A 26170-nucleotide genomic window follows, 5' to 3' on the forward strand; every position below is an offset into this window, starting at 1 on the left:
ATAGGGACTAGAAGAGCAGCCACCACTGGTGGTCAATCACTCTGAATGGTAGCATAAGGATTTAGATTTAGTAGCATTATCACAATGCATGCTGCTTCTGCTGTGTTTTGAAGGGATGCAGTCTCGACTGCTTTACTATGCTGTGTTGAAGTCAGTGTTATCTATGTGAGTAACGGCCAGATTAGTCCTTGATCTTAAGGTTGATGTATGTCTATTTTCTGAAGCCAAAGAGTAGGCATTAAAATGCTCTCTCAGTCAAAGGGATGCCAGCCCAGGAAAGCAAGCAGCAGAACATTATGTGCCCAACAAACTTCAGCAGCACAAACATGAGATGTCTAACAAATCTCAGGGTATTGTTGGGATTGTTCACCTGGACCCAGGCTTAAATTCATCCCAGGTGGCACTTCTGGCAAATAAGCATTCATTATTTTTTAATCTGGCTCTGTGTTTCTTTCTCCTTTAAAACGATCCTGACAAACAATCTATATGTCTGTGACCTCCACCCTGGATTACTATAACTCACTACGTGGTTGAAGATGAACGTGTGGGTGAAGTACGGGCTCCAGATGTGATTGCTCATCTTTTCCAGCGCTCACATCACTGAAGAGCAAAAGACCTGCATTCAAGACTCTTCAAAAGCTCCTAAGTTGTTTCTAAAGCAAAACCTGCAAAGAACTAAGGCATTTTAGGTTATTCTATGATTCTATGACTTCAGGTTTTTCATTCCCACAATGTAATAGGTACCCTGTTTCAGTGCATAGAGGGAGAGTTCAGAGCCTTAGAACTCTAAACCAAGCAGGCTGGTTGCTGAAAAGCCTGCAGTGCACTACACACTAGGACATATCTGCAAACCTCCAGGGTTTAAAGGTCTCTTAGAGCCCAAGTCAGGAATTCTTCTAGGGAGTTATGATATGGATGTCTAGAACTTTCAGAGAACTGAGCAGAGATAGCTCTTCTAATCTATACTCTATATGCTGCATAGATATTTTATTTGACACAGAAGTTGTGATAGCAGTGCAACCAACCACTTTTATTTAAGAAATTCATAGTTGGTTAGTTACTGAACAAGTGGACAATTCAATTCCCAAACTGGCCTACAATTAATGATCTCATCATCGTCTTGAAAGAAAAAAAACAACACCTTTTCCGCTTTTTTCTTCGTCATCTTTCTGGTCTCAGGAATCCTGAATTCCTTCCTGGACAGTGACACAAATTCAGATTGGTTAGGAAGTATGTTCTTTTTCATCCCAGTGGTTAGATTCACTGGTTAGGGCATCCCCAAAGAAAGTGTATTTGAATCTCCTCAGGCTGATCTTCACCTCTCATCAGTGGTTTAGTCTGAATTTCAGGCCAATTTTTAAAAGGGGTTTGCAGAAAAACTACTTTTTTTTTCCCAACTGTGACTTCACTTTCAATCTTCGAGGAGCTCAGTCTTGCTCACAGGATCTTGGATGCAAAACACTCACCAGTCTGCATCAGAACTGGGCACTTTAGCCTAAAATGAGCTTATACTGTGTACACACAGAAACAGACTGAAAGGGGAAACTTTACTGATAAAAAAATTGTTAAATATTCTGAAAGAATTCTGAAAAAATATACACAAAATCAGTAACAGTACTGATGTTTCAAATTGAAAAAGGACAATATTTTCATGGAGCATTTCAACAGTTTATAGATATAAGGCTTTTCTTTGCTTTTGTCAGTTATAGATCTAAAAATGACAAAGCAGTTCACTAGCATCTTGCTGAACTAGGACATCTTAACAGTAAAGTATCACCATCACAAGAGCACAGAGAAATATTACAGATGCTTCTCACTGTGTAAGCAAGTCCAACTGAGTAGTAATATCCTCAGAAATTAATGGAAAATGTCAACTCATAGAATACAGAAGAAAAAGTCCAGTTGTTTAATGAGACCATGGACAAAATTTTTGCCCATTCTATATTACTACTACCCTGAATGACAGTTGAAAATCTTGCCAGTTTCTAATTGCTTAATATAATTAGGTTTTAACACAGTTGACAAAAAAAAAAAAAAAAAAAAAAAAAGCAACTACAACAAATTTAACATATGTAGCAAATAAGAAAATTTGCATCAGATTTGGAGGATCTGGAAGGCTGCCATTAACCATAAAGTCTTGGAACAAGATAAAGTCATCCATATATTTAACAGATGTTAAACAAAACACAATAACAAAAGTGCTGTATCTAAAAATTTCTTACGGTGAATTTTGATCTGGATCTGTGTTCATAACAGAACTGAGTTGACAAACGAAAAATATAGACTCAGATAAATAAAACACATAAGAGAATGGCCACACACATTGTGGGATCTCATTAACTACTGCAAATATTTGTATTGCTCTAAAAGTCATCTTGATTAAAAGTTAACTATGTATTCACTGTTTCCAACCAGTTCAACCGAAAAAAACTCAAAAAACAAAATTCAACTTAAAGCATGATAAAATGACCTGCTGTTTATACAGTTTTCTCACCTGTGTAAGTACCAAACATATCATTCTTTATGACAGTCATTTATTTCATACTTATTTATAAGACAATTTTCAACAAGACGCTACAGTATGGAAACTCTTTCCATAACAGAAAGTTATATCTGGTTTCTATTTTAGTTCTTTGCTGAAATGGTTTTCTTATATTTGGTTTCTTGATATATGTGTCCTTGGTCAAGGTAGATGACAAATGTAATTGCAAAGAAAATCCGTTTACTTGATAGTTCTAGAATTGAAGGAAGCTTGTGCAACCTTTGAATTTGTTTTCTTGTTCAAAGCTGTACAGATGAAGTTTCCAGCTTCCATCACGGTATAAAGATTGACTCCCTGAAAAATAGAAGTAAAAATCATTAATAATAATAAAAGCACACACACTGGAAATGCTTAAATGTCATCTTATTTTGCTCCAGGGTCTAATTTTTGGAAAGGGTCTGACTCATAAGTCATTAATGGAGCTCAGTAAAGTTGTGGTGACTTGCACAACAATCACAGCTTCCTGTTGGTGGGAAGTTCTACCACTATCAGGGTGATCTCTTACTCTAATGGTAGTGAACCAAATACTATAGTAATAAATTTCGAACACAAAAGAATCTGGAATAAAGAATCAGAATAATAACTAGAAGTTGGAAGAAAAATACATTGTCTAAATATGTGCTGCAATTGCTTATCGTCAAGCGCTGAAAAACTTGATGTTTGTAAGTATTCCATCTGCATTTCAGGAAAATGGAGGAAATCTATTGGCAAATAACATCAGTGAGAAACAGGATTCTGCATTCTCTTGAACAAATAAAGCCTTCTTGAAAAAGTTCCCCTCAGTGCAAAATTGCAGTTTACACTGGTAACCCAACTGAGCAAAAACCTGCAGCTGCTAGATCGGTCCTAGCTAAAATGGTCTCTTGAGCAACTCATGTACACTTGAAGTTTTAGAGTTAGATTGTATAAATAATTCAAGCTCTTGCACTGAAGACTGGGAATTAGAAACCAGTAAAGCCAACAGAAGGGATGCAAAACAAGACATTCAACTGCCAATACACTAAGTAGCTACACAAAACTGGGAGTAGTGTGTCAGTCAGCACTAAAGAGTGCAAGACTTATTACACCAAAAAGACATTCTCATAATATTGCACTTTATACCAAAACCTCATTTAGTTGCTTAGAATTTTTAAAAGATACTTCCACGTTCTACACTAAAACTTAGTCTTTTATGCTCTTGGAGTTGGCTACAAATGTTAGTGAGTACAGGAAATACTTCACAAAAATGGAATCAAAACATTTTTAATTTGAAAAAATAATTAAAAAAAAGACTAATTTCCAATACTAATCAGCACCACCTCAAACTTATTGTTAATTTTTAAAGAGTTATAACAAGGGTAATTTCAGCTCATTCTGTTTTTATTTCTTTGGTCATTTCCCAGCTTTAGTTTGTAGAATACTATTGTACATAACAGTCTCAAAATTCTTAAGAGCATCTGTGCTTTTTATTAGGAAGAAGCAAGGTACATTCCACCACAGACATACTTAGTGGCTAGGTTATGTAAGATGCCAAAATAAGAAAACATAACTATACAAAAATCACATTTTCAGCACTGTAACACTGAATAACATGATACATGTTGATAAGGAACATATTTACATTTCATAATCACTAAATGGAACACAAGCATATCTGCCTTTTAAATTGTCACTCTCATGTGTCATGAACCCAAGTGGATTACCGTGAAGGCACAAATCCCAGCATCTAAAAGCATAGCTCACAGATGGATGTAGGAAAAGAGCAGTGACAGATATTTGTAACGTTGTTGAGTCAAAATAATGTCTTCAGATAGATGCTCAGACATGTACTCAGGTGTATTTGGTAAGCATTTCGTATATTCAGAATTATTCTATGCTACCATGAAACACAGAAACAAGTTTCTCCAATAGCATAGATGAGCATGAAAAAGTCACTTCCATCAGAAAAGCATCTGCCAAAAAGCACAGTTCTTTAACTCTTGCTGAGTTCAATTAAGTGGTTCTCATTCAGCACTCATAAATACCAAGTCTATTATCTGTATGAACTTCGGTTTCATTGTCAGGATATGAGGGTAACAGTATTTAGTCACTTCTGAGAAAGGCTTATTGTTTGCTAACCAAACTTCAGAGGCATTGTAAGCACAAGTACTGTTTACTATAATTACACAGGAACCATACAGAAATTGTCTAAACTTTATAGGGCTCCTATAAAGTTTAGAATCATAGAATATCCCAAGTTGGACGGGATCCATTAGGATCACTGCATCCAACTCCTGGCTCCACAAAAGGACCACCCAAAAATCATACATCTGAGAGCGCTGTTCAAATGCTCCTTGAACTCTGTCAAATTTGGTGCCATGACCCTATAACTGCTCTGAGGAGGTTTTTCCAGTGCCTGATCACCCCCAAGTGAAGAACCTTTTCCTGATATCCAGTCTGAACCTCCCCTGATGCAGTTCCATGCCTTTCCCTTGGGTTCTATCGCTGGTCAACAGAGAGTAGATTGACGTCAGCCCATCTGCTCCCCTTCATGAGCATGAATGATCTATGACATTATTTTCTGTCCATTTACTATGGTACAACCAATCAGTTGTAGATAGACTATGCTGTAAATTTCACATTTATCCTTCTAGAGATTTATTTCACGTATCATTTCTTGGTTAGGCAATGTGAAGAACAGTATATAGAAAATATTAATTATTATTCTGATGTATCTAGTCAATCTGAACACAGTAATATGCACTTAAATGTTGCCCATCCTTTGGCTGACACTTTACATGACTTTAGTCAACAAAACTAGTGCTTTAGTGCATCACTGAAAGGAACAAGAGAAGGAGCTCTGCAAATGGACGGCATTAGTAATTATAATTTCATTTGTATACCATCATACAAAAAGAGACATATTAATAGATTTTTTTCAATGATTATTTTACCATGGTACAAAAACCAACAAAGACTGCAAAGAACAAAGCTCATATACTAAAATAAGAATTTTGAAACTCTGTCTACATCCACAGATTTGTCTCTCATCCAGTAAACCACTCTCTTTTTAATGGGCCAGAAAAGAGTCAAGAAGCAAAGCCTTGTGCTTTGCTATTTCACAATTTAAAATTAAAAAAAAAGAGCATGAAATGTTTGAGGATGAGATATTTATCTTCATGGGATTTGGCATTAGCCTTTAGAATAAGCTAGATTCCACATCTTTCATAGACTAGTAAATCTTATCAACCAGACTGGAACAAGGTACATTTCTTTCAGTTAGGGTATTTTTATTCAATTGATTTCTTTTGCTGGGAGTCAGTTGGAAAAGTCAGTGGGTATTCTCCCCAGACAAAGAATATTCTGAAAGACTGTTTAAGCGTACACAGCAATGTAAACTAAAATGCATGGTTTCTCCTCATTCAAACTGTTATTTTAAAAGAATGTGCACCTTCTTCATGAAAAAGTCACCCCAAATCAGCTATGAACAATTCAAAACTGAGTCCACTTGTACAACAGACACTTGAGATTAAAACTTTTCTGAACAGGTATGCAACACCTAACCAGAACACCCTAAGAAGCACATGGAAGTAGGTGATCATTACAGTGAACTCTGTAAGGCACAGAATATGATTTTACAATGCTTAGAGGATGTTAATTTCAGAAGGAAGTACCATGATCCTATTATGTCAAGCAATTCTGTTAGAAAGAACGCCATACTGAACTTCAATAGACAAATCCTTTAACTTAGATCTTTGCGTGGCAGACGTCAGACTTCAAGCTCTTCTTGAAGTGGTTTAAATGCAAGCCACAGACATTACAGTTTTGTCAGCTCCTTCTTGTCTAAGTTCAAGGTAAAATCATTGCATAGCTTAAATTAGTAAAAATTCGCTATCATAGAATGATAGAATCGCTCAGGTTGGAAAAGACCTTAAAGATCATCGAGTCCAACCACGACCTAACCAAACTATCTTACTTGAGGCAATAGAATGACTCTAAGCATTTGCTACTGTGCTCCTCATATCTCCAAGGTAAGGAAATAGAGTTTATCCAAATCCCTGCCAAATACAGTTCTGATTTAGATTGCTCATGAACATCATTCAAGTTTTGACAAGCCACGTTAAAACACTGCCTTGGCAAAAAACTACCATTTGCTTCCAATATTTTACTGCACAGCATCATTGTTCAGTATGCTTTAAAGTCTTAAATACAAAGTCAAGATAACTTACTGTATTGATCCCCAGACCATTAAGCATATATACAACATCCTCTGTGGCCACATTTCCAGTAGCACCTTTTGCATAGGGACAGCCACCCAAACCTGCAACAGATGAATCCACTACAGCAACTCCCATCTGGAAAATAACAAACACAAAAATGCATCACTATCAGCAAGTATTATTTGTAATTGTTTGTAAGTAGCAGATTATACACATTATTTACCACAGATAAATACACATCTCCACAAATGGAGGCATTCCATTTCTTACAGTTTGTTACAACAGCCTTAGTCCTGACATCTTTATATGTAAAACTCTCCAAACACAGGATGTGGAACAGAGAACTTATGTGTGATTTTGGCAGATAACTGATTGCTGTTTCAGAGCCAACCATAGTTCTGTGGTATCTTTCTCCTTATATCTCCACATTATTTTTAAGCCAGTATCTAGTCTGTAAAGGCTTTCTAATAACTAAACATAATCAATACATTATTCAAATATGTATTTTTAAGCATATGTACAAATCTTTGCAAGTTGGAACTTTTAATATTAGCATCTGATTTATATCATTTATTATTCAATGATTTTGGTACATAAATACTCTAAAATGTTTTTTGCCCTTCCACAAGGAGTGCCAGTAATAGCATTTTCTTTCCTCTAACTTTCTTCTGGTTTCTCTTATTGGAGGCAATAAAATCACCATGTTAACAACTCTTTCAACATTTTCTTAGTTTTTGGTTTAGATGAAGACTGAGATATTTTCACCAAGTTGAACGCTTCAATGTCAGGAAGAATTACTTTGGGGACACCTTTTAAAAAAGTCTGAGTTCAAAACAACTGGGAAAAGAAAAAAAAAAAGCAGTAAAGAGCAGCATCCTGGTGACTCTGACTCTTTCTTTACAATCTTCAGAAGCCTAGAAGAATACAAAGTCCAAAGCCCATTAAATTTCACACCCTAGCACAGCACTCTGAAATCTGATTGTTAAATGTTAAGTTGCTTGAAATTACTCATTAGTTTGGGTATCACAGAAGCTCTCTGTAGGTACAGGTTCTGATCTTTACTTTGAATACTTTTTAAGGAAACACATGTAGCATATTAACACAATGTTAAACTTTCAAATTCAAATTAAGACTTAAAAAATAGTCAACTGTCTTTAATTCATAATACTCTGATTCGGGCAAGAGTTTGGATTAAGGTTATGTTAGGATGGTTTTCCAACCTACTGATCTCTTTCTCTCTCCTGATCGCCACTCAGGATAGTCACAATAAAAAGCACTAAAAACAATTATTGATTTTCCCCAATAGATAACATTGAATTTCCTAAGGGATAAAGCCTTTCCAGAGAAATTGGTCAGGCAGGGCAAGGAACTCGAGGCTGTAAGTGCCAGCGCTTTGTTCAATTTCTTCTTTTAGTGAACAGATTTTAGAATAAAGCTGAAATGAGGAAGCATTTTTTTTTCTGTTACATGAGGCATGTGATCCTAGCCACTGGGCCTACTTTGCCAGAGAAAGCTCTTTATCTCTCCCCTTGTAGATCAGATATCTTTGGAAGCATTCAAGCTCTAGAGATAATCAAGAGGTAGGCAATGGTATCAGACAGAGAGGTCTTCAGCTCTTCAGACACACCAGCACCTCTCTACCCTAAGCACACTAGTGTGTTCCCTCCCACTAGGGCTACCCACCTACAATTTAGTCATGCACCAGAGGTTTAGACAGACTGGATGAGGGTGCACCCAGAATGAGGACAGGAATTCTTGAACACAGACAAGCTTTTACCCCAACCTTGATGTTGAATCCTGAGAAATTCAGAGGTTAAATTATTTCTGTTGTTTACATGTGCAAGTCATTAAGACCAGCTTAGGAGTCTGACTGCAGTACAAGCTGACTTCTGTTGCTCGCATTCATAGAAGTACTTGACCATCCTCATAGGCTAAACTGGGAGCTTGAGTTCCTCCTTCACAGCCACAGATACAACTGCCTGGCAAGGCTGACTAAAGATGAGTTCTGGATGTTGCAATTGCGAAGTCCCCTTTCCGAATATACCCATCAGCTTCACCTTACATGTGGGAGGTTCTGAAATAAACTTCCCTAGGGTTTTGTTGTACTTGCCTCTAAGTTCTAACAGTGCTTTCTATACTTCTGTCATTGGCCTTTAAATTTGGCTCTTTGAAGTTCTAGCAGTTCTGGAGAGTAAAAATAAAAGAGGAGTCCAATGAAGTGCTGTGCTATGTCCCATTCTAAAAGGGGAAACACTATCTCGAGCTAGGTAGTTGCTAAAAACCTGTAATAAAGACCTCAAATGAGACAAGGAACATAACCATGACAGGCAAGGCAGTAAGTACTGTTTCATATTGCTCACACAATGAGACTTTCTGAGAAGGGATATTGTACTTAAAAGTATACTAATCTGTGAATTATGGAGTGAATCACCGAAGTACACGTTTCACATTTCAGTCACTTGTCACACACTTTGTTTGTGTAACCCACCGGTCAAAAAAACGTGTTATACAACACATCTGTGTCCAATACACAGAGGGTATGCTTTTGTGATAGCTTTCAACTGGCAATTCTGTTTCTTTCACACTAGTTGCTACGATTCATACATTCACTCTGGATGTCATTGCTTCAAGCTCCAAAGTGGCAACTGATGGGCTTGCAAGCATCCCCACAGAATCACAGAATAACGAGGTTGGAAAGGATCTACAAGATCATCTAGTCCAACTGTAAACCACAGCTAAGGTCTGTTACCAGAAAGCTTTCAGGCATACTGAAGGTTTAGGGGTAAAAAAAAAGAGAGATTACAATATAGATGTGCTGTTTCAATGCAAACATGCATCCTCCAAACTCGCTTGCTCTCTCAGTCCGATTTTGAGATTCCCATCAGAAATAAATATTTCCATCAGAAATGTCTGTTGAGCAGTGAAAAGCTAGAAGAGCATGTCCTTTACAGAGTTTCCCCAGATGCCAGGTTAAGTCTTAACTGCCAGAGAATTCTTCTTGATGCACTTTTTTTGGTTAGACTTTCACAGGGTGATAAAGTTCTAGGTAAATTATGTGCTGAGAGACATCATAGCTGTTAAAAAAAGATCAACAAACTGAGGACTAGCTTTAGTATCATATGAAAAGTCATCTTTTAATTCCAGTGAATTATCTCATGAAACACTTTCCATTGAGCAAACATGGGAGAAATATCAACTAAACTGGTTTTGGTGACAAATTAGCATTTGAATGCACATATGCTTGTACGGATAGCTGCAATGCCACTGTAAAGTTAGATTTGCAGTGCAAGGTCCATATCACTGGAGTATATGTTTACTATTCTTTGTTGGAAGGGTTTGTGAACATATGGAGGGGTACAGGATATCACAGCAACATAAACAAAATACACACCTTTGTCTAAGCAGATCCTAGGATTCTCAGGCAGCTTCACTGGGTCAGTTCAAACTACTTAAACTGTAAAATGGAATGAGCTCCATTTTCCCTATGTAGGCATGAGCTTTCTACTGGCTAAGCAGTGGTAGCAACAATCTCCAGATGATAGATGATTACTGGGAGACAGTCTCACTTAAAGGGCCAACTATTTTGCCTAAACAGAGAAAGAAGGAAGCATAGTCACAGTTTTAAATAGTTAACATCCCCCAAAACAGCAGCTTTCATGCTAGTTTGGGACACTGAGAAGCAGGATATAAACTTGTCTCTGTCTGTATCTGCATTAGGATGGATGTGCCATTTAAACATTCGGCAAGTTGTAGAGAAGGTCTTAACAATGTATATAATACAGCAGCTCTGACTAAATTCAAATCTGATGACTTCAAGTCATTTCTCTTAATATGCAGTGAGTGGGTCTCTGCCTTTAGAATTCTGTTCTTTAAAGTCCTCTTTACAACAGTTCAGAGTGCCTACTGCACCATACTGCTATTTAAGCATCAGGCTCAGCAGCATCCATCTGCTTTTGCATGTGGTACTTCTTTCAGTGATAGGCATCTACAATGTGTTTTCTGATCCACGTGCAGAATCGCTGCAGTTCATCTCCAGTATGGCCCCATTCAAAAAGTACTTAACACATACTCCAAGATCCATTCTAACAGTGCTAAAAACAGATGTTGGAAAACATCCTTCAGCAGCACTACTAACTAATTTGGAGGTTAATATTACAGCACAGCCTGTCCAAGCTCAGAGTCTGAAATAGCACCTAATAAATAACTTCTCTGCAAGTTTGAGCAGCTATGAAGCTATTTTGCTTTTGCAGCCCTTAAAAGCAGAAGGGGCTCTAAAAGGAAAGCAAAAAAACTGATATGAAGTGTAAAATAATGCCTCATCCTTCATCACATGTACAATATTTGACAGGGTTTTAAAGGAGATAATGAGTTTCAAGCCTTTCAGCAATCTAAGCTTGCAAAACATTCACTGTCAATACGAGATCTTTAAAAAGCCCACAGTCTCATTCTCACTTCCTGACAGGTACTGAGCTGTACTGAGATTCATGAGACATTGCCCTGCAGCTATTTCGTAGAATGCATCCAAGAGAAGCACTCACTGAACTTTTTACATGAGGATATATGTGGGTGAACGATGGCTTGTCTTCCAGGACCGCTCAAATGTTCCAATCTTTCTAAAGACTTGTACAGTTTTGATTATCACTAAATTCCTGATAGCAGTTCCTGAAGACCTTCTAAAGCTCAGCTTTGGCTAGTATCAGTTTACTCTCCATAGAAAGCAGAAAGCTCTTTCCTTCTGTCCCGTGTTAACTTCCTAATTCCCCAAAGAGAGAGCAGGGAATTCAATTCATCACCTTTGTCAAATAGCCAATTTTAACAGGAAACCAATATTGCCAGTGGACAATAAATGCTTCGTGTTTCTCAGTTTGCTTTACTGACTCCCCATAAATTCTTGTTGTGACAGTCAGCCTTCTTCATTACCCATCTTTAAACCTGACTTCACTTGACAGAAATGCGTTTCTCCCTTTCTTAAAAATGGCAAGATCAGCATCAGCAACTTGAGGGGTGCATAAACTGTAATTCAGAAGCAATAACCCAGGTTCGTCATAAAAAAAAAAAATTAAACTATGAGATTTTGAAACCATAACATATACCCATTTTTTTCTGGCTTCTAACTTTTTTTTTTTTTTTTTTTTTTTTTTTTTTTTTTTAATCAATTGCATTTATCAAGTACTTAAAAGATACAGCTATTCTGAGAACTCCTTGTAAGAATGTCCACAGAAACTTTTCTATGAGTTATATTCTCAAAATGACTAAAATCAAGATTTGTCATCCCCTTTTACTTCAGTAAGACAACATAAGTAAATATTTTTTTAGTATATGAAAAATTAGAAGCATGTATTTCTACACATGAAGTAACATGATGTGATGCCACCTCTCCCTGTGGAAAGCTAACTGCATTTCCCTTCTGCTTCTCTCTTACTCCTCTCTTGCTAAAAATTAAGGCATCACAAAAGAAAATGCTTTGGAGAATAAACTGCACCACTACTGCCCACAGGGTGTCACTGTTACATTAAAATCTACTATTTCACATTTCATTCTTTAGAAAATTAGTATGCTCAGCCAAAAAAAAAAAAATATCCTTTTCTCCTGAAACATACTGAGATGCAAGCAATTTGTGGGCAGACGTGCTACATAAAATAGGTTAAAACAGCATTCCTTTAACGTATTGCACACATCTTTTCATATTGCTACTGACACATTTATTATAAGCAAAGCTGGCAATGACATCTAGAGTTAAAGTTCCCTAACACTTTCCATCATAAGGCCCTACTTTCAGTTGTTTATTACTTTGTCAGCCTTTAACTGCTGGATCTTATATTTTCCATGCCTTGTCTCTGCCTCAGGCTGTATTGTTTCGGAAAGTTTTAGTGAGAAATGGAGTTGGCTGCTTCCGAGAACAAGTTTTGGGGAAGAAAAATGCTTTGTTATGCTAATATTCAATAATTCTAACACCAGCTTCTTGGAGACATTGTTGTAGCTTTATGCTCTCAAATGTGGAACAGGAGTAACACTGACTTTCAGTGCTCACACAGCCTGGGCTGAGGAAAGCTTCACCTCCCTGTCAGGAGCCTGAGCAGCCTGGTATCTAAAATGCCTGACAGCCAAGGCATCAACAACTGACTATGCTCACTCTCAACAAAGAATGAACTAGGGAGCAATTTCTCTCTGAAACTACAAAAAGTCATGCTTCTGCCCTACACTGCATCACCTCTATGGGAAACATCTCACCAACTGCCTACCAACTGTGCTGTGGATCCAGTTCTTCAGTGAAGCCTCCTGGATGTTTTGGAGGGATCAATGCCACTAAATGTAAGAGAAAATGGCTTTTATCAGGAATTTTAAGATTCTGAAACATTCAGAAAGTCCTACTCAAAATCTGAAAATTCAGAAACTACTATTATTATTGATCTCACTAGTATTGCTTTTGCAGGCACATTTTGCTCTCTTTATGGTATATGCACTCCCCTTTATTTACAGGACATTATAGTTTGCTTATTTAGGGCTGCACATTAGAGATGCTACCCTGCTAAGGATTACTGACCCTGCAGGGGGAAAAAGGAGACACACTTCCAGACCCATGAAGATGCAATGACCATAAGGGCACTGAATGGCTTTCCATTCTCTCTTCCCAAGCAACCCAGGGCATTGCCAGATTTTCCAGATTGCTTGCTGGAGATTTGAAGCAGAAATTCCTGTTCTCAGCTAAAGCTCTGGTGGTTTTACACTGTCTGTTACATCTTCTGAATTAATCTGATTTTAAAATTTGGGATAGATTCAAGTTTGTACATTCAGGAGGCAACAAAACAATAATTTTGGGATCAGAAAGAGTAAGAGAAGAAAAGCTATGGGCAACAGTGGAGTGGGTAGGATGAAACATGTTATGGACACATAACACCTATGCCACACGTATGTAGCCACAAGGTTCTTCTCACATACTACATCAAATTCATACTACATATTGGGCTACAGCTTGATACATCCTCACTAGATAAAGAGGGGAAGAGGGAGCAGCGGCTGCTCCCGACTCCTCACGTGCCCCCACATTGTAAATTAATAAAGGTCTGAGAATCAACAGGGAAGACAAAAAGATTACTTAAATTGATGGAAAAGTTTCTGAGGATTGTTCTGAGAGAGAAAGAATGAGCTGAGACTAAAGAAACCTTGTTTGGAACAGATGACACTGAAGGCCTGATGAAGAAACAAAACCCACTCATTTTGCCAGGGATGTCTCACAGAGGATAAGCTGAGCAGAGATGTGCCCGCTGTGATAGAATGGCTGAATTATCATAATGCCTGAATTACAGAGCATCAGCTTAGAGCAGACTGAAGATTGGAGCCACAGAAGAAAATGAATGGCTGAGATATTGGCTGCAGGGAATGCACTTTACTGTAAGTTACAATACTGAAAATGTTAAGTGCTGCTATGGTGGACAGAAGAAAGGCACTGTTCTAGTATTTTAAGTGGATGTGGAAAAAATGGAATATATTAATTCAGTGAAAATAGCAAATCTGACCCAAGTATTGTAGTGCCTGAAAAGGGTGATTATTCCTAAATTCAGGGATCAGATAATCTAGTTCATCTATCTTAGCTGCCCTTTTTTTAGATATTTGTACTTCAGATAGAAATTATACATTTTTCAATCTCCTCATTCACTCCTGATTAGCATCAGCCAGCTCCTGCCCTTTTTAGTTCCTGGAAGACCAGCTTCTGCTGATCTACTCTGTGGCTTGAGCTGGGTGGCCAAAAACTGTTCCTGGAGGTCTAATTTCCCTCACTTTGTATACACAACACTTCCAGCAGGATGCACTAAGTGGCAGAGGATGCTAGCTTGTACCTACGTGAGAAAAAAGAGTAGGAGGGCTGCTGAAAACATAGATATAAATACAATAAAACTGATTTGTAGCAACGATGGTGTTTATATAAAAGCTGGAAGAACAGAATAAAGCTACTTCTATACAGCAGTATGTAAACAACAGGGTATCTTAAGGAATGGTAACAGCAATTACAATCCCATCTGATTTTAATTCAGCCAGAGCCCTCACACAGCAGCACCTGATTCCCCTAAAGCCAGGAACATCACCCACCCACAGAAACCACTTTGTTTTGACTTTCATTCCCCATATTATCTCTGAAATCCCACCCACCTGCCACCCCACCAGCAAAAACGGGGACCTCCCCAAAATCCCCGGGGCTGGTATCTCCAGATGTGTTGTGGAGATCCTATCAGCTCCCTGAGAGCTGATCACCCATACGGCATGTGTGGTCTTCGTGGTCTGAAACTGCTGCTGCCTCACTGGCATGGAAGCTGGGGAAGCTCAACAGACAAAACTGTTCTAAACCGATTTAAATAGAATGCCCTGCTCAAGCTCAAGTTTTCACCAATTTCAGAAACACCAGGATGTTGGTGGGTCTGTCCACGTGCCTTGAGAAGCTTAGAATGTCTGTAACATCATATTCCCCCAAAAAAACTTTTCAATCAAATTTTATTGCACTTCCCTTAGGCAACAGCAACATTTAAAGTCCTGTCAATAAAGCCAGCTTCTTAAAAGAACCTATTTTAGAAGCATAGAACTCTTGCGAACACAGTCTTCCAAGAGTTGATTGGACTAATTCTTACTTTACTAAAATTATTCCTCACTGGGAGCTCGATTGAGAGGGGATGTGAACTTCAGGACTGTATCACTACTATTACGATTGTTAAAATAATTCTACCCTGCAGTTGGAACTCAGATTTGATGCCTCTGGCAGATCTCAGTAACAATCACTGAAATACCATCATTCCCAAATAAGCAGGCAGAAAGAAAAAGGCCTGTTTTTATCAGGGAATAAACGTCTGTTTTCATATTTTCAATTGTTCTCACTTTTTTTTTTTTTTTTTTTTTTTTTTTTTTGTTTTTTAGGGGGGTAAGGGGGAAGAGACGAGGAAGGCAACAGTTTTCTTACTTTACAAGGCTATTTATTTTGTAAAAGAAGATACGTAAATGAAATCACAGACATTTCCAGCACAGAACATGTGTTAGAATAATATAATTTGCTACTTTGGACAAGAAAATCACTTTAATTTTCATAAAATTAATAAATGTATTATTTCTATGCATTGTTTTAGTTGTTTAGACTAATTCAAAATGTAAAAAAAAAAAGTGCAGAAATTCTAGTTTTGTTCTCCCATGTCTGCCTTTTTCAATATATGTTTCATATTTACAACACATAGTATAAGCTCACTGCAGTCACTTCTTTATGTGATAGGTAATTGCTCTTCTCATCTCATGACAGTAATGAAGAACTGTGCACGCTACCTCAAGTTAAATGAATGCATATCTCCATCATTCAACCTTACTCCATATCAAAGGTCAGGCCAAAAAGGATTTGTAGAGTCAATGCTATCAAATAAAAGGTGCAGCCTTTTATTCAGACAAACTACTATTTTGAATCCCTTGTATTTCTATTTTCATAATCCCCTGAGTGAACAAAATACTTTATTCTATTTTAGTATGTAGGATGTAAGGAAGTTTGGAGATTCTACTCCTCATTATTCATTGACTAAATATATTCACCATAAAGAAGAGCAAATTGCCAAAGACGTATGGTAAACTACCCTTAGAAAAAACTCCTGGCATTTATTACATCATCTGGATTACACAGGTGCATATCCATCTTCTCCCATATTTGGAAAAGAAGAAATACATTCTCCATTTTAATACTTTTAACTTATTTACAGCTAGACCTGGAGACTTAATATTTATCATCGCAAAGTATAAAGCCAAATGTCCTTTTTCTTCAGGAGCACCAAAGATTAACAGATTAGAATGTTTTCCACATGTCCATTTTACTGTCAAGAGAATATTAAAGAAGTTTTCCAGCTTCCGCAGCTCAGCCAGATGTCAATGGATCCCACAGTGAAGCAAAATTGGCTGAGTAGCCTTCTCATGACCCCAGCATTGTTTTATCAAGGATCACTTTAAAAGTATAAAGGGCCATTTCTTGCTGAGTTCTGTAATGTTTTTCAGCCCTTTTCCCCTGCAATTACACAAAAGTGCTGACTTTGTTGAACTACTGATATGCAGTAGTATTTCTTATGACTTCTCTCACACTGTGCTGTAATTGCTGTTTGTGTTGGCACAAGAAAAGTACCACGTCTTGTTTCCACTGTACATTTCCGGACTTTGGTTTCAGTAACATCAGTGTGGGATATTGTACTGGGCATATGTTTTGTTGTGTAAACATTAACTGGTAATTTACCCTGTCAATCTCCACAGTACGGCCTCTAATTACCAGAGGTTGAGGGGCTTCAGATGGACATTTTGTAGAATATTTACAACAGCTACACTGCTGCTTTTTTTTTTTTTCCTCCTCACTGGTATCTGTGTTATGAAAACCACTGCAAGGAAGAAAAGGACCACCACCAAAAAAACAAAACAAAACAAAAAAAAAAAAACACCCACAAAAAAACCCAACCCCATCAAACAAAATCCAACAACAAAAGCAAATATCTAATCGCTCCTAGGAAGGAAGACTAGGATCCCTCTTAGGTAAGCACAAGTTACAGAAAAATTTCAATGGAAGTTATGGTATAATAAATTAATAAATATTCCTGTTTTATTATCATTATTATCGTTATTTTTGCAAAAGATGTAGAAAGGAATAAACAGATTGTTTCCATCAGTAAATTTGAGTTTTCTATTCATTCCCACTAAATACCCTCTATAGCTTGCAAATAGCTATACACAGGCTTAATTTTATTCAAGACTCAGACAAATGTATTTAACAAATGGGCCATCAAGGTCTTGTTGAAAAACATGGCTTCTACTGTAAAGATACAGAACCAAGGAGCATTGTCCTTTTAGGAACTGCAGAATATACGTTTTACTCATTCATCTACGTAATTTCAAGGAAGTAGAACTACCCATTTTGTTCTAAAATGTAATGTCCTGAGCAGGAATCCAGGATGGGATTAAACAGTTAATAACTAATGTGAAGTGACCAGAGAAAATGTAATCAAATAGGGCATCTTTTTAGACATTATATGAAAGAATTAATCTTTATTTTAATTTAATTTTTTCGCATGATTTTCATCACAGTGCAGTAAACTTTAAAAGAGAGTGTGACAGTTGCTCAGTTTCTACTATTCTGCTGTAAGAGCATCAGTTCTGTAATATTTACCACATTGCATTATAATGCCTTATCATATTACAACACTTCCAAGAAAATCCTGCTTTCTAATACAGTGACTACTTAAATGGTAGCACGAAGCTACATTAAAGAAGATTACAAACTGTAATCTACTTTACACTATTTCTCCTTAATACTGCATAAAATTCTTAAAAAAAAAAAAAAAAAGTTGCAAATCGCTCATCCAAAACAACTCCAACATTAAAGCCTGAACACTGGCTTTGTTTAAGAAAAAAAAAAATTCAACTTAGCATCTTCTCTTTTGCTGTAAGTGCATGTTATACTGTCTTGTTAAGATTACTTCTACTCAGTTCATACAGAGTATTCTTAAGTGGAAAAGATACATCAAAATAAAAATTCTTACATATTGGTACAACTGGAGTGAGCAACATCTAACTATAAAGAACACAGATCAGAGAAAAACTTTCTTCTATAATTGTTTACTTTCTGCATTTGAAAGGACTTTGTGTTAAGTGAATCATATCATTTGCCTCTGACAATTTGCCTCTGTATAGTAGTTGCACTAAGCAACAAAGGAGAAAAGAATTAAATAAACAGGAAAATATGCAAGCTGGTAAAAGTTATGGAACGTATCATCCATTTGTCTTTACAATGATCAAAAAGGCTTTGTTTTCGAAACCCTGGCTGCTTCAATTTGTACTGTAATATTTCAAATGGAAAAATAGATAAATGAGAAATGAGTTGCTTCAGAAGAGCGGTTCAGCATTGCTTCTGAACAGCACAGAAGGGAAAGATGATTGTCATACTTTAAGTACTGCATCAGCTTTGGTTTCTGTCTTGACCGAAGAGTCATCTTTGGCTCTTTGCAGTTACGCAAGATGACCATTTGTTCTCATACAGCTACAAAGATCTACTGAACACACTCCCTTACAGAGAATTTGAAACTTCACCATGTCAGACACTGGCATCCCTAGACTTTCTGCAGTTTAATTTACTTAAACAGCTAATTTAAAGCTGCCTGACGTGTCTCAACAATAGGAAGTAAATCTGTCTCCTTCACTGCCTGCTGGATCATAACAAAATTGGTTCCGAGAAGCCATAAATATGCAAAAATGGCCAGAGGTTTAGTTACACCCCCTCAGCACAGCTGTCTGTAGAGCTGCCCAAAAAGGAAGTAAGCATCATGCTGTAAACACTGCACTTCCCTGCAGGAGACACAGAGATTTGGGACCCAGTTGCAGTTGTTTGCCATGGCAGGAACAGCCATGGGAAATTAGTCTTACTCTACCATCCTCACAAACAATGTAAGTTAATGAAAAGAAATACCATTATCAAGTAAGAAGCATTGTAGCAATTCTGTCCTTATTTTATACTTACTGTTAAGCCTTAAAAAAAAAAACAACAACAACAACAAAAAAAAAAAACCACCACAAAACAAAACAAAACAAACCCAACCATTTACTTCAGGAAAAAAAGGGAGGGAGAAAAATACAAAAGCTTAAAAACCATTTATCTTCTGGCAGATTTATACAGAATCACAACCTTATTGAAGTGCAAGATGATTTTAGGGAGTTTCTAAAAACAAGTGAAGCAGCTCTTATTATTATTATTATTATTTTTTTTTTTTTTTTTAATGTCACGACAAAACGTTCTTAGAAGCACTTAAATGTATCCTAACCAAATTTCTGATTTTCAGAATTGCTTTAAAACTTTGTTGAAATACTATACAGTGTTACTGCCATTGTACCACATTGCTTTTCAGTGTACAGCATGTAAGCTCAAAACAAATACCACAGTCCATCCAGAAGGAAACTATCTTAAAACATGAAGGTCAGTGCACAACTATTAGCATACTCAGATGTTCTAGATCACAAAGAAGCTAAAGTACATATCCTAGAATCATAAGTACATCTTAATCGTGGGAAGAAGTAGGTTGCCTATTAACATAAATTGTTAATCAAGAATATGTTTCAGAGTACTTTTTTAAGTACAGACATTAACTTGGTGGTGTACTTCAATTAGAAATTTAAATTGCCATATTAGAAATATCAGCTACAAAGACCGGCCAGCATCTTCACTACTCAGATCCCATGGTACGCTACTTACAACTTTGCCAATTTTTGCTAATTGAGCTGAAATCCTGTGGGAAGGATGTCTGCCCTAAACTACATTGTTTTGGAAAAACCCAGCCAAAATAGATCAGCTTTTCAAAACAATGTTGTTAGCCTCCTGAAGAGCAATTGCTCAGTGCCTTGAATCAAGGACATGTAACTTGGGGACTCCCACCACAAAAACACGTACACTGTGCAGGTGTGTGATAAAGACTCTTGTCAGTGGGGTAGCGAAAACCCCCAGGGACTCTAGCAGCACAGAGCACAGCCAGAGCTGACCAGAACTTCAAAACTTCAATAGTGCAGACAGCCCAGTGGCTTTTACCTCTAGTAATGATGGCAAAAACTCTCTTTCCTGCATTTAATGTAATGTTACTTGTGCTCTCTGGTTACTACATACATGACCAGTAAACTAAACCATGTCATGGAAGACTTCCAAGTAGTGGAAATAAACTGAACACTCTGCATAATTCTTGCTGGCCATGTAGGATTCCAACAAACCATTTCTGGTGTACTTTAGGAACTAGCACTATTTAGAGATCACCCTTAGTTGGCAGTTTTGAGGTGACTGCATTGTTTTGGAAGGCAACAATTTAATGGATGCAACTTTTTATATCAATCAGCCTCGATGCCACAGAAGCCTAGGGACAGGTAATTTATAAGCACATATGTAGCCAGTTTTGACATTTGACAGGACCTATGCAGCAACAGAAAGGTGACTGATTCAAATGGAGTTATGACAAAAACGAATACAGTATGAGAAATAGTACGAAATGTACAAGGGAAGAAATTACACAACTAGAATTGTAGGATGAGACTGGGAACACACAAAGTAGCAATGCAGCAATTCTACAAGCACTACACCTATTGAGACACATAGACTGATACCTAAAATTTATGTGACAGCTGATGGAACAGAAATTGATAAAGAAATGCATATTGTGGGAAGCATACTGAGTGGAGAGAATGGAACTTGCCCGACAAGATGGAGCAGATCTAGGATGAGTCAGCTGGGTAAAATACTTGTGCATGGAAATCCCATTTTGTGTTTTGTAGGTGTGTAATAGGTTAAGTAAGACATCGTATAACCAAGAGATAGATAATAGCTGTGGAGAATGAGAGACACACACAAAAACCACCTTCAAATAAATGAGTGAGCAGGTGCTGGAACAGGCTGCCCAGAAATGTGGTGGATGCCCCATGCCTGGAGGTGTTTTAAGGCCAGGGTGGATGAGACCCTGAGAAATCTGATCTAGTACTTGATCTAGTGGTTAGCAACCCTGCCTGTGACAGTGGGGTTGGAACTTGATGATCCTTGAGGTCCCTTCCAACTCAAATCATTCTATGATTCTACAAACAGTCTGCATTTTCCAGTTCAGATAATCTAGATTTTCAGACACTGCATCAAAAGCTGTTTTAAAGTAATTCAGTTTTGGATTGTTATGGACATTCATCTTGACAAACTTTCAGCCAGCCATGTAAGTCTCAGGTAAAACAAAAAAAAAAAAAAAGGAGGGTAGGAAAAAAAAAAAAAAAAAAAAGGAAGTGCTACTTTTCCATGCAGGCAATCCAGTTGAGGCACAACAGAAAAAATTCATCAGGAAATTGACACTGTGTGCCCCCACAACATTTTTTATGCATGCTACAGATTAGTGACTTCAGTTTTCTAGTGCTGTATTTTCACAACTCCTAAAAGCACTAAATATTTATTTTAAATTGGGCTTAGCGTTTTGAAAACTATTTTATACTGATTTGTTCTATAAACACCTGAAAACCTTTTCTGAAAAGCCTTCTTACATTTCCAGCATTTGGAAGTAATTTGTTTCTATTCCAAAAAAATGAATGTCTGTCTCTAACAGAAAGAGCTGGATTACTGCCCAGTCCACTTCAGAACTGGATGATGCTGACTCCTAGCCATTTAAATAGTCAAGTTAAACAAGACACAGTTGGGATGACAGAAGGAGGTCTGTAAGAAGACTATTTCTCTGGTCATGTGGACTTACAGCTAGAAAACAATGACTAGGAAAATAGTGAAAGAGAGGAGAAAATTAATGTTAAGTGCCAGGGAAAATATTATGATTAGATGATGTAGGAACACTGTATCTGCTCATATCATTTTCCCTTCTTGTCAGTGAATTGCCAGCAGTATATTTACCCAGCCAAGCTCTGAGGGAGACAAAGAATGGTAAAAAAAAAAAAAAAAAAAAAAAAAAAAAAAGGATTACAAAGAAGAACAGAGGTAGACAGGTAGACAATAACATCCTGTACAGAGCACTGTCCTCAGAAGGGCTTTTAATCTATGGGTTAAGTACCTACATCATGTAGTGTATTACCTTGTGAGAGCCTTGTTTGCAAGTACAATTTTCCAAACCTGTTATCAATAGGCAAAAGGTGAAATAAGACAGAATTGTCTACTAATGCTCTACAGGCTCTAATTACTTTCCGTTTTACAAAGTTCCCAGATATGACAAATAAAGAATGATGCAGTAGAACAGCATCTGATGAAAACCTAAGAACCATTTATAATAAGCAATCTAAATTTGTTTATTTTTACATTCAAAAGAAGTGCTTTCACAACAGGAGAAAGATGTCCAGTTATGGAAACAATGCTAGATTTCAGGTATTGGTCAATCAAAACAGAACTGTCTTAAGGGCTCTGGATTTAACGAATCAGAAAATTATCAACAAAGCTGAAACTGGAACATATCACTGTCACCGAAGAATGAAATGTGCAACTGAACATCACTTACAGCATGGAAAACTCAGAAATGAAAGCATTCAAATGAAGATTAGGAAAACTACATTAAAAACAGCAATCTAAGAATAAAGACTATGTAGGCAAGCACAGAAAAAAAGATAGACAACAAAACTTCTGGGCCAAACTCATTCCTTCTATTAATCCGCAGCTTCAGTGCTATTTGTAAATAAATTTATCATTGCCTTTAAGATAAAAAATCACTAAAACCACTTTAGATTTTATTTTTCTCATACTACAGTGATTTCTCAATTCATATTCCACATCTAGAGTGACAAATCCATATGAACTATCAGAGACATACAGAAACATACATGAATTTGCATGAAAAATTCAGTTTAAACACTGTTTAAAAATGTTTAAAAAGTTAGTTAAGGCTTGATTTTAAGCCAAAGGGAAGTAGTATATACTGTTCCAAGTCAGTACTAGTGAGAGAATTTGGAAATGAGAATAATCTATTTTTGATGAAGGATCTCTTTGTCTGATCAGTATCCCAAAACAGAGAGAGTTGAGGTTTGTTGGTTCAGTAACTACGGTTGAAAGCTTCTGAAATTCAATCATCATATTAAAAGCAGCTAGAATGAGGATTTCTATTATTTGATAATCATTTACAATATACTAAGCAAACATAAATGCTACCTTTTTAAAAGTAAATGTATATTTCTTCATCTTGCAACTTCGGCTGCTATTTTGGTAAATAACAACATTCCCATATTTTTCTGAAGCACAGAAAGGTCAGAAACATCTAGCCCTTCAGAAATCTATGCACATCCTGCTAAAGGGAGCAGAAAGCAACAGAAACAGGGCTGCTGCTTCTTTTGTATTCATCTGAGTAAAGAGCAGGAGTGGTACTGTCTGCTTATTCTCTTCCTTTATTTCATTGAGATTACAGGCAATAATATAAAACCAGTATATTTATGAAGAAATAAGCCCCCAAAAGAGAAAGAACGGAGAAAATACTGGGAAATCTCTGTGATTTTCAGTATGAATGCTTATGCTTTCATTTTCTTCCCATATGTAGGTCTGATATACTCATTTCTGCAGTATGTTTTTTCGCTTGCAAAAGTAACTAGCTGACTACTCGTAGTAGTGATATTATTTGATATAACGCAAGTGTTTTTCTACTTTCCCCAAGCATGTACTCTCTTAAGATTTCTTAACAGAAATACTGCAATCTGGTATCTCTTCACAGTTCACCTGCCTCTCTTTTATTTCTTTCCAAACACAGTTTTCCTCACTTCTTTTTTGTTAGTTTTCATTCTTGAGCAATTTTGCTCACTCTTTCCCTTCTTAATCTCATCAAATCACATATCTCTTCAGATTAAACATGAACTTTAGAATTACTAGCTATACCTATGTTTCCTGCTTTTTCTGATAGGAAAAAAAAATGAAAAAATGAAAATAAAAACACAAACTGACATTTTCTAAATAATTTGATGTTATTGTTAATGGCTTTATTAGGATACTGGCAAATAGTTCAAAAGTATCATTTTCACTTCAAACCCAAAAGATATCTATTAAGTACCAAGGACTAAATAGCTCCCTAAGAAACCCAAAAGTAGAAAGCTCCAGGAAGACTTTATTTGTTTTTTTTTGAGAGGCTCACTGTAATAAAAAACATTTTACCTTACCAAAAAATTATACTCATTCCTATTCTCCTCCTTTTGACCCTAAACTTTTCTTTTTAGAGTATTAGACAGATTTATACATAAAATTTGTGCTAGCCACAACAGAAGTCTAGAACTTCTAAATTTAAGTCTGAAGATTTTAATTTCTGTATCTAAGCCAAATTGCCTTTAAGAACATTATGGTACTAAGAATTAATTATTTAATCAGGCCAGTACTTCCACATCTCTGCTAAAGGGTACTTTCCAGCTTGAATAAATTCTGTTTCGTAACTCTGTTTGCTCCATGCCATTTAGCCAATTTTCCACTTATTACACCTCCACGCCTTAGTATTAACTTCCAGTACAGAACACTGTGAATTGTTTTCTGACAAATCAAGGCATATGATGGCCACTGTATATCCTTTGTCTTCTTTGGCAGCATTTGCCTCAAAGAATTCCAGCAAAACAGTGAAGCATGACCAGCCCTTCCTGAACCCCATTCTCAGTCAAGCTGTGCTTTTTCTAAGGTTTCCCTATCTGAACCTTGAAATTACTTTCTGGAGTTCTCTGCTAAGACTTCAGCAGAATTCTAGCATATCTTTATTCTGCTGTTTACAAATGAATCAAGTAAACTTGTGAAGTCTGCTGACACTTCAGCAATTCTATGCATTTCTCAAATTAAAAATGCAAACAATATTAATACTTCTCAAAATCTCAAAACATGCAAGTGCTTCACATGGTAAGCCTTTCTCACTCCCACACTGGACTGGACAAATTCTTCAGAGTACCAGTCTGTGCAAAAGAAATGTAATGGCATATTACAAAATACAGATGATTCGAAGAGAACTGACGTACACACTGACATGTCAACTCGGGAAAAGAGCCAAGATTTTATGTTTCCTGCCTTCTGTACCTCATTCACTCCATATAATACCTCCCTATTGGCTTAAAAAATTGTCTTTAGTATAATGTTGAAACATTAACTACACTATTAAAAATGAGTTTAGATGTAAATCATTCCCTTGCAAGGCAATGGGCATTCCAGTACACAGCAAAACAAAATCCCAGTGATATTTAATGTATTGCTCAATCAAGAACTTCAGCAGTCTACTACATAAAAGTTTATCACCTCCATTACGATTTATTGCTCAAAAATGAGTATATTTTGACTTGTTTATCAGTAGGCAAATAAGGGCAGACTGTCTTCCACAGCTAGTGAATTCACATTCACTGTTCCATGACAAATTCCTAGTTCAAGTCTATCACAATGATTACATGCAAGGATCAATACATTTTCAATGTCTTCATCCTTCAACAGAAGTTTATTCTCTTATACCATAGATCTATTGATTGTGCATTGTAAGGAATTTAAAATATAGCATTTCATTAAAAAAAAAAAAAAAAAAAAAGGAAAAAGGCTTATTTTTTTCTGTGTACCATCTTGAATGTCCAATATTGGGTTACTAGTAAGTAAGACAATATGTGAGAGATGTGGGTATATCACGTATTTATAGTACTATCACAACTGTAGCCTATAGTCATTAGAAAGAAGTACAATTATCAATGACAAACATGAAGCCTAGGAATCAAGGGTAAAAAAAAAAACAAAAACAAAAAAAAACCCAACAACAACAAAAAAGAAATTTCATACTTTTATTCGAGGCTTGTGCACTCACAACACTTTGTTTTAGTGAAGGAATTTAGATACTGGTAAAATCCCAACTGAAGGAAGATAAAAAAACAAACCCAAACTTTGATAATCTAAAATGGTGACTGTATATAACAGCACATAAATTAATGTGCATGCCCGAATGAATGATGATTTGAGTTAACCCTGCTTTCT

At 36.6% G+C, this 26170-nt stretch overlaps 1 protein-coding gene across 3 annotated transcripts in view; it reads right to left on the reverse strand.

Moving 5' to 3' along the window:
• Positions 1-1662: 1662 nt before the first annotated feature.
• Positions 1663-26170, reverse strand: part of HMGCLL1 (3-hydroxymethyl-3-methylglutaryl-CoA lyase like 1) — a 98851-nt gene continuing 74343 nt past the window's right edge. For all 3 annotated transcript variants that reach the window (XM_042819468.1, XM_042819477.1, XM_042819459.1), the window contains 2 exons: positions 6730-6855; positions 1663-2836 (listed from right to left, as the gene is read on the reverse strand). In XM_042819468.1, the coding sequence (XP_042675402.1) occupies positions 2723-2836; positions 6730-6855 (240 nt within the window). In that variant the 3' untranslated portion in view covers positions 1663-2722. The remainder of the gene's footprint in view (positions 2837-6729; positions 6856-26170) is intronic.

This window comes from Centrocercus urophasianus, unplaced genomic scaffold, assembly GCF_019232065.1.
Source record: "Centrocercus urophasianus isolate 14NV4802_14NV808 unplaced genomic scaffold, USGS_Curo_1.0 seq_10, whole genome shotgun sequence".
Taxonomy (NCBI): Eukaryota; Metazoa; Chordata; class Aves; order Galliformes; family Phasianidae; genus Centrocercus; species Centrocercus urophasianus.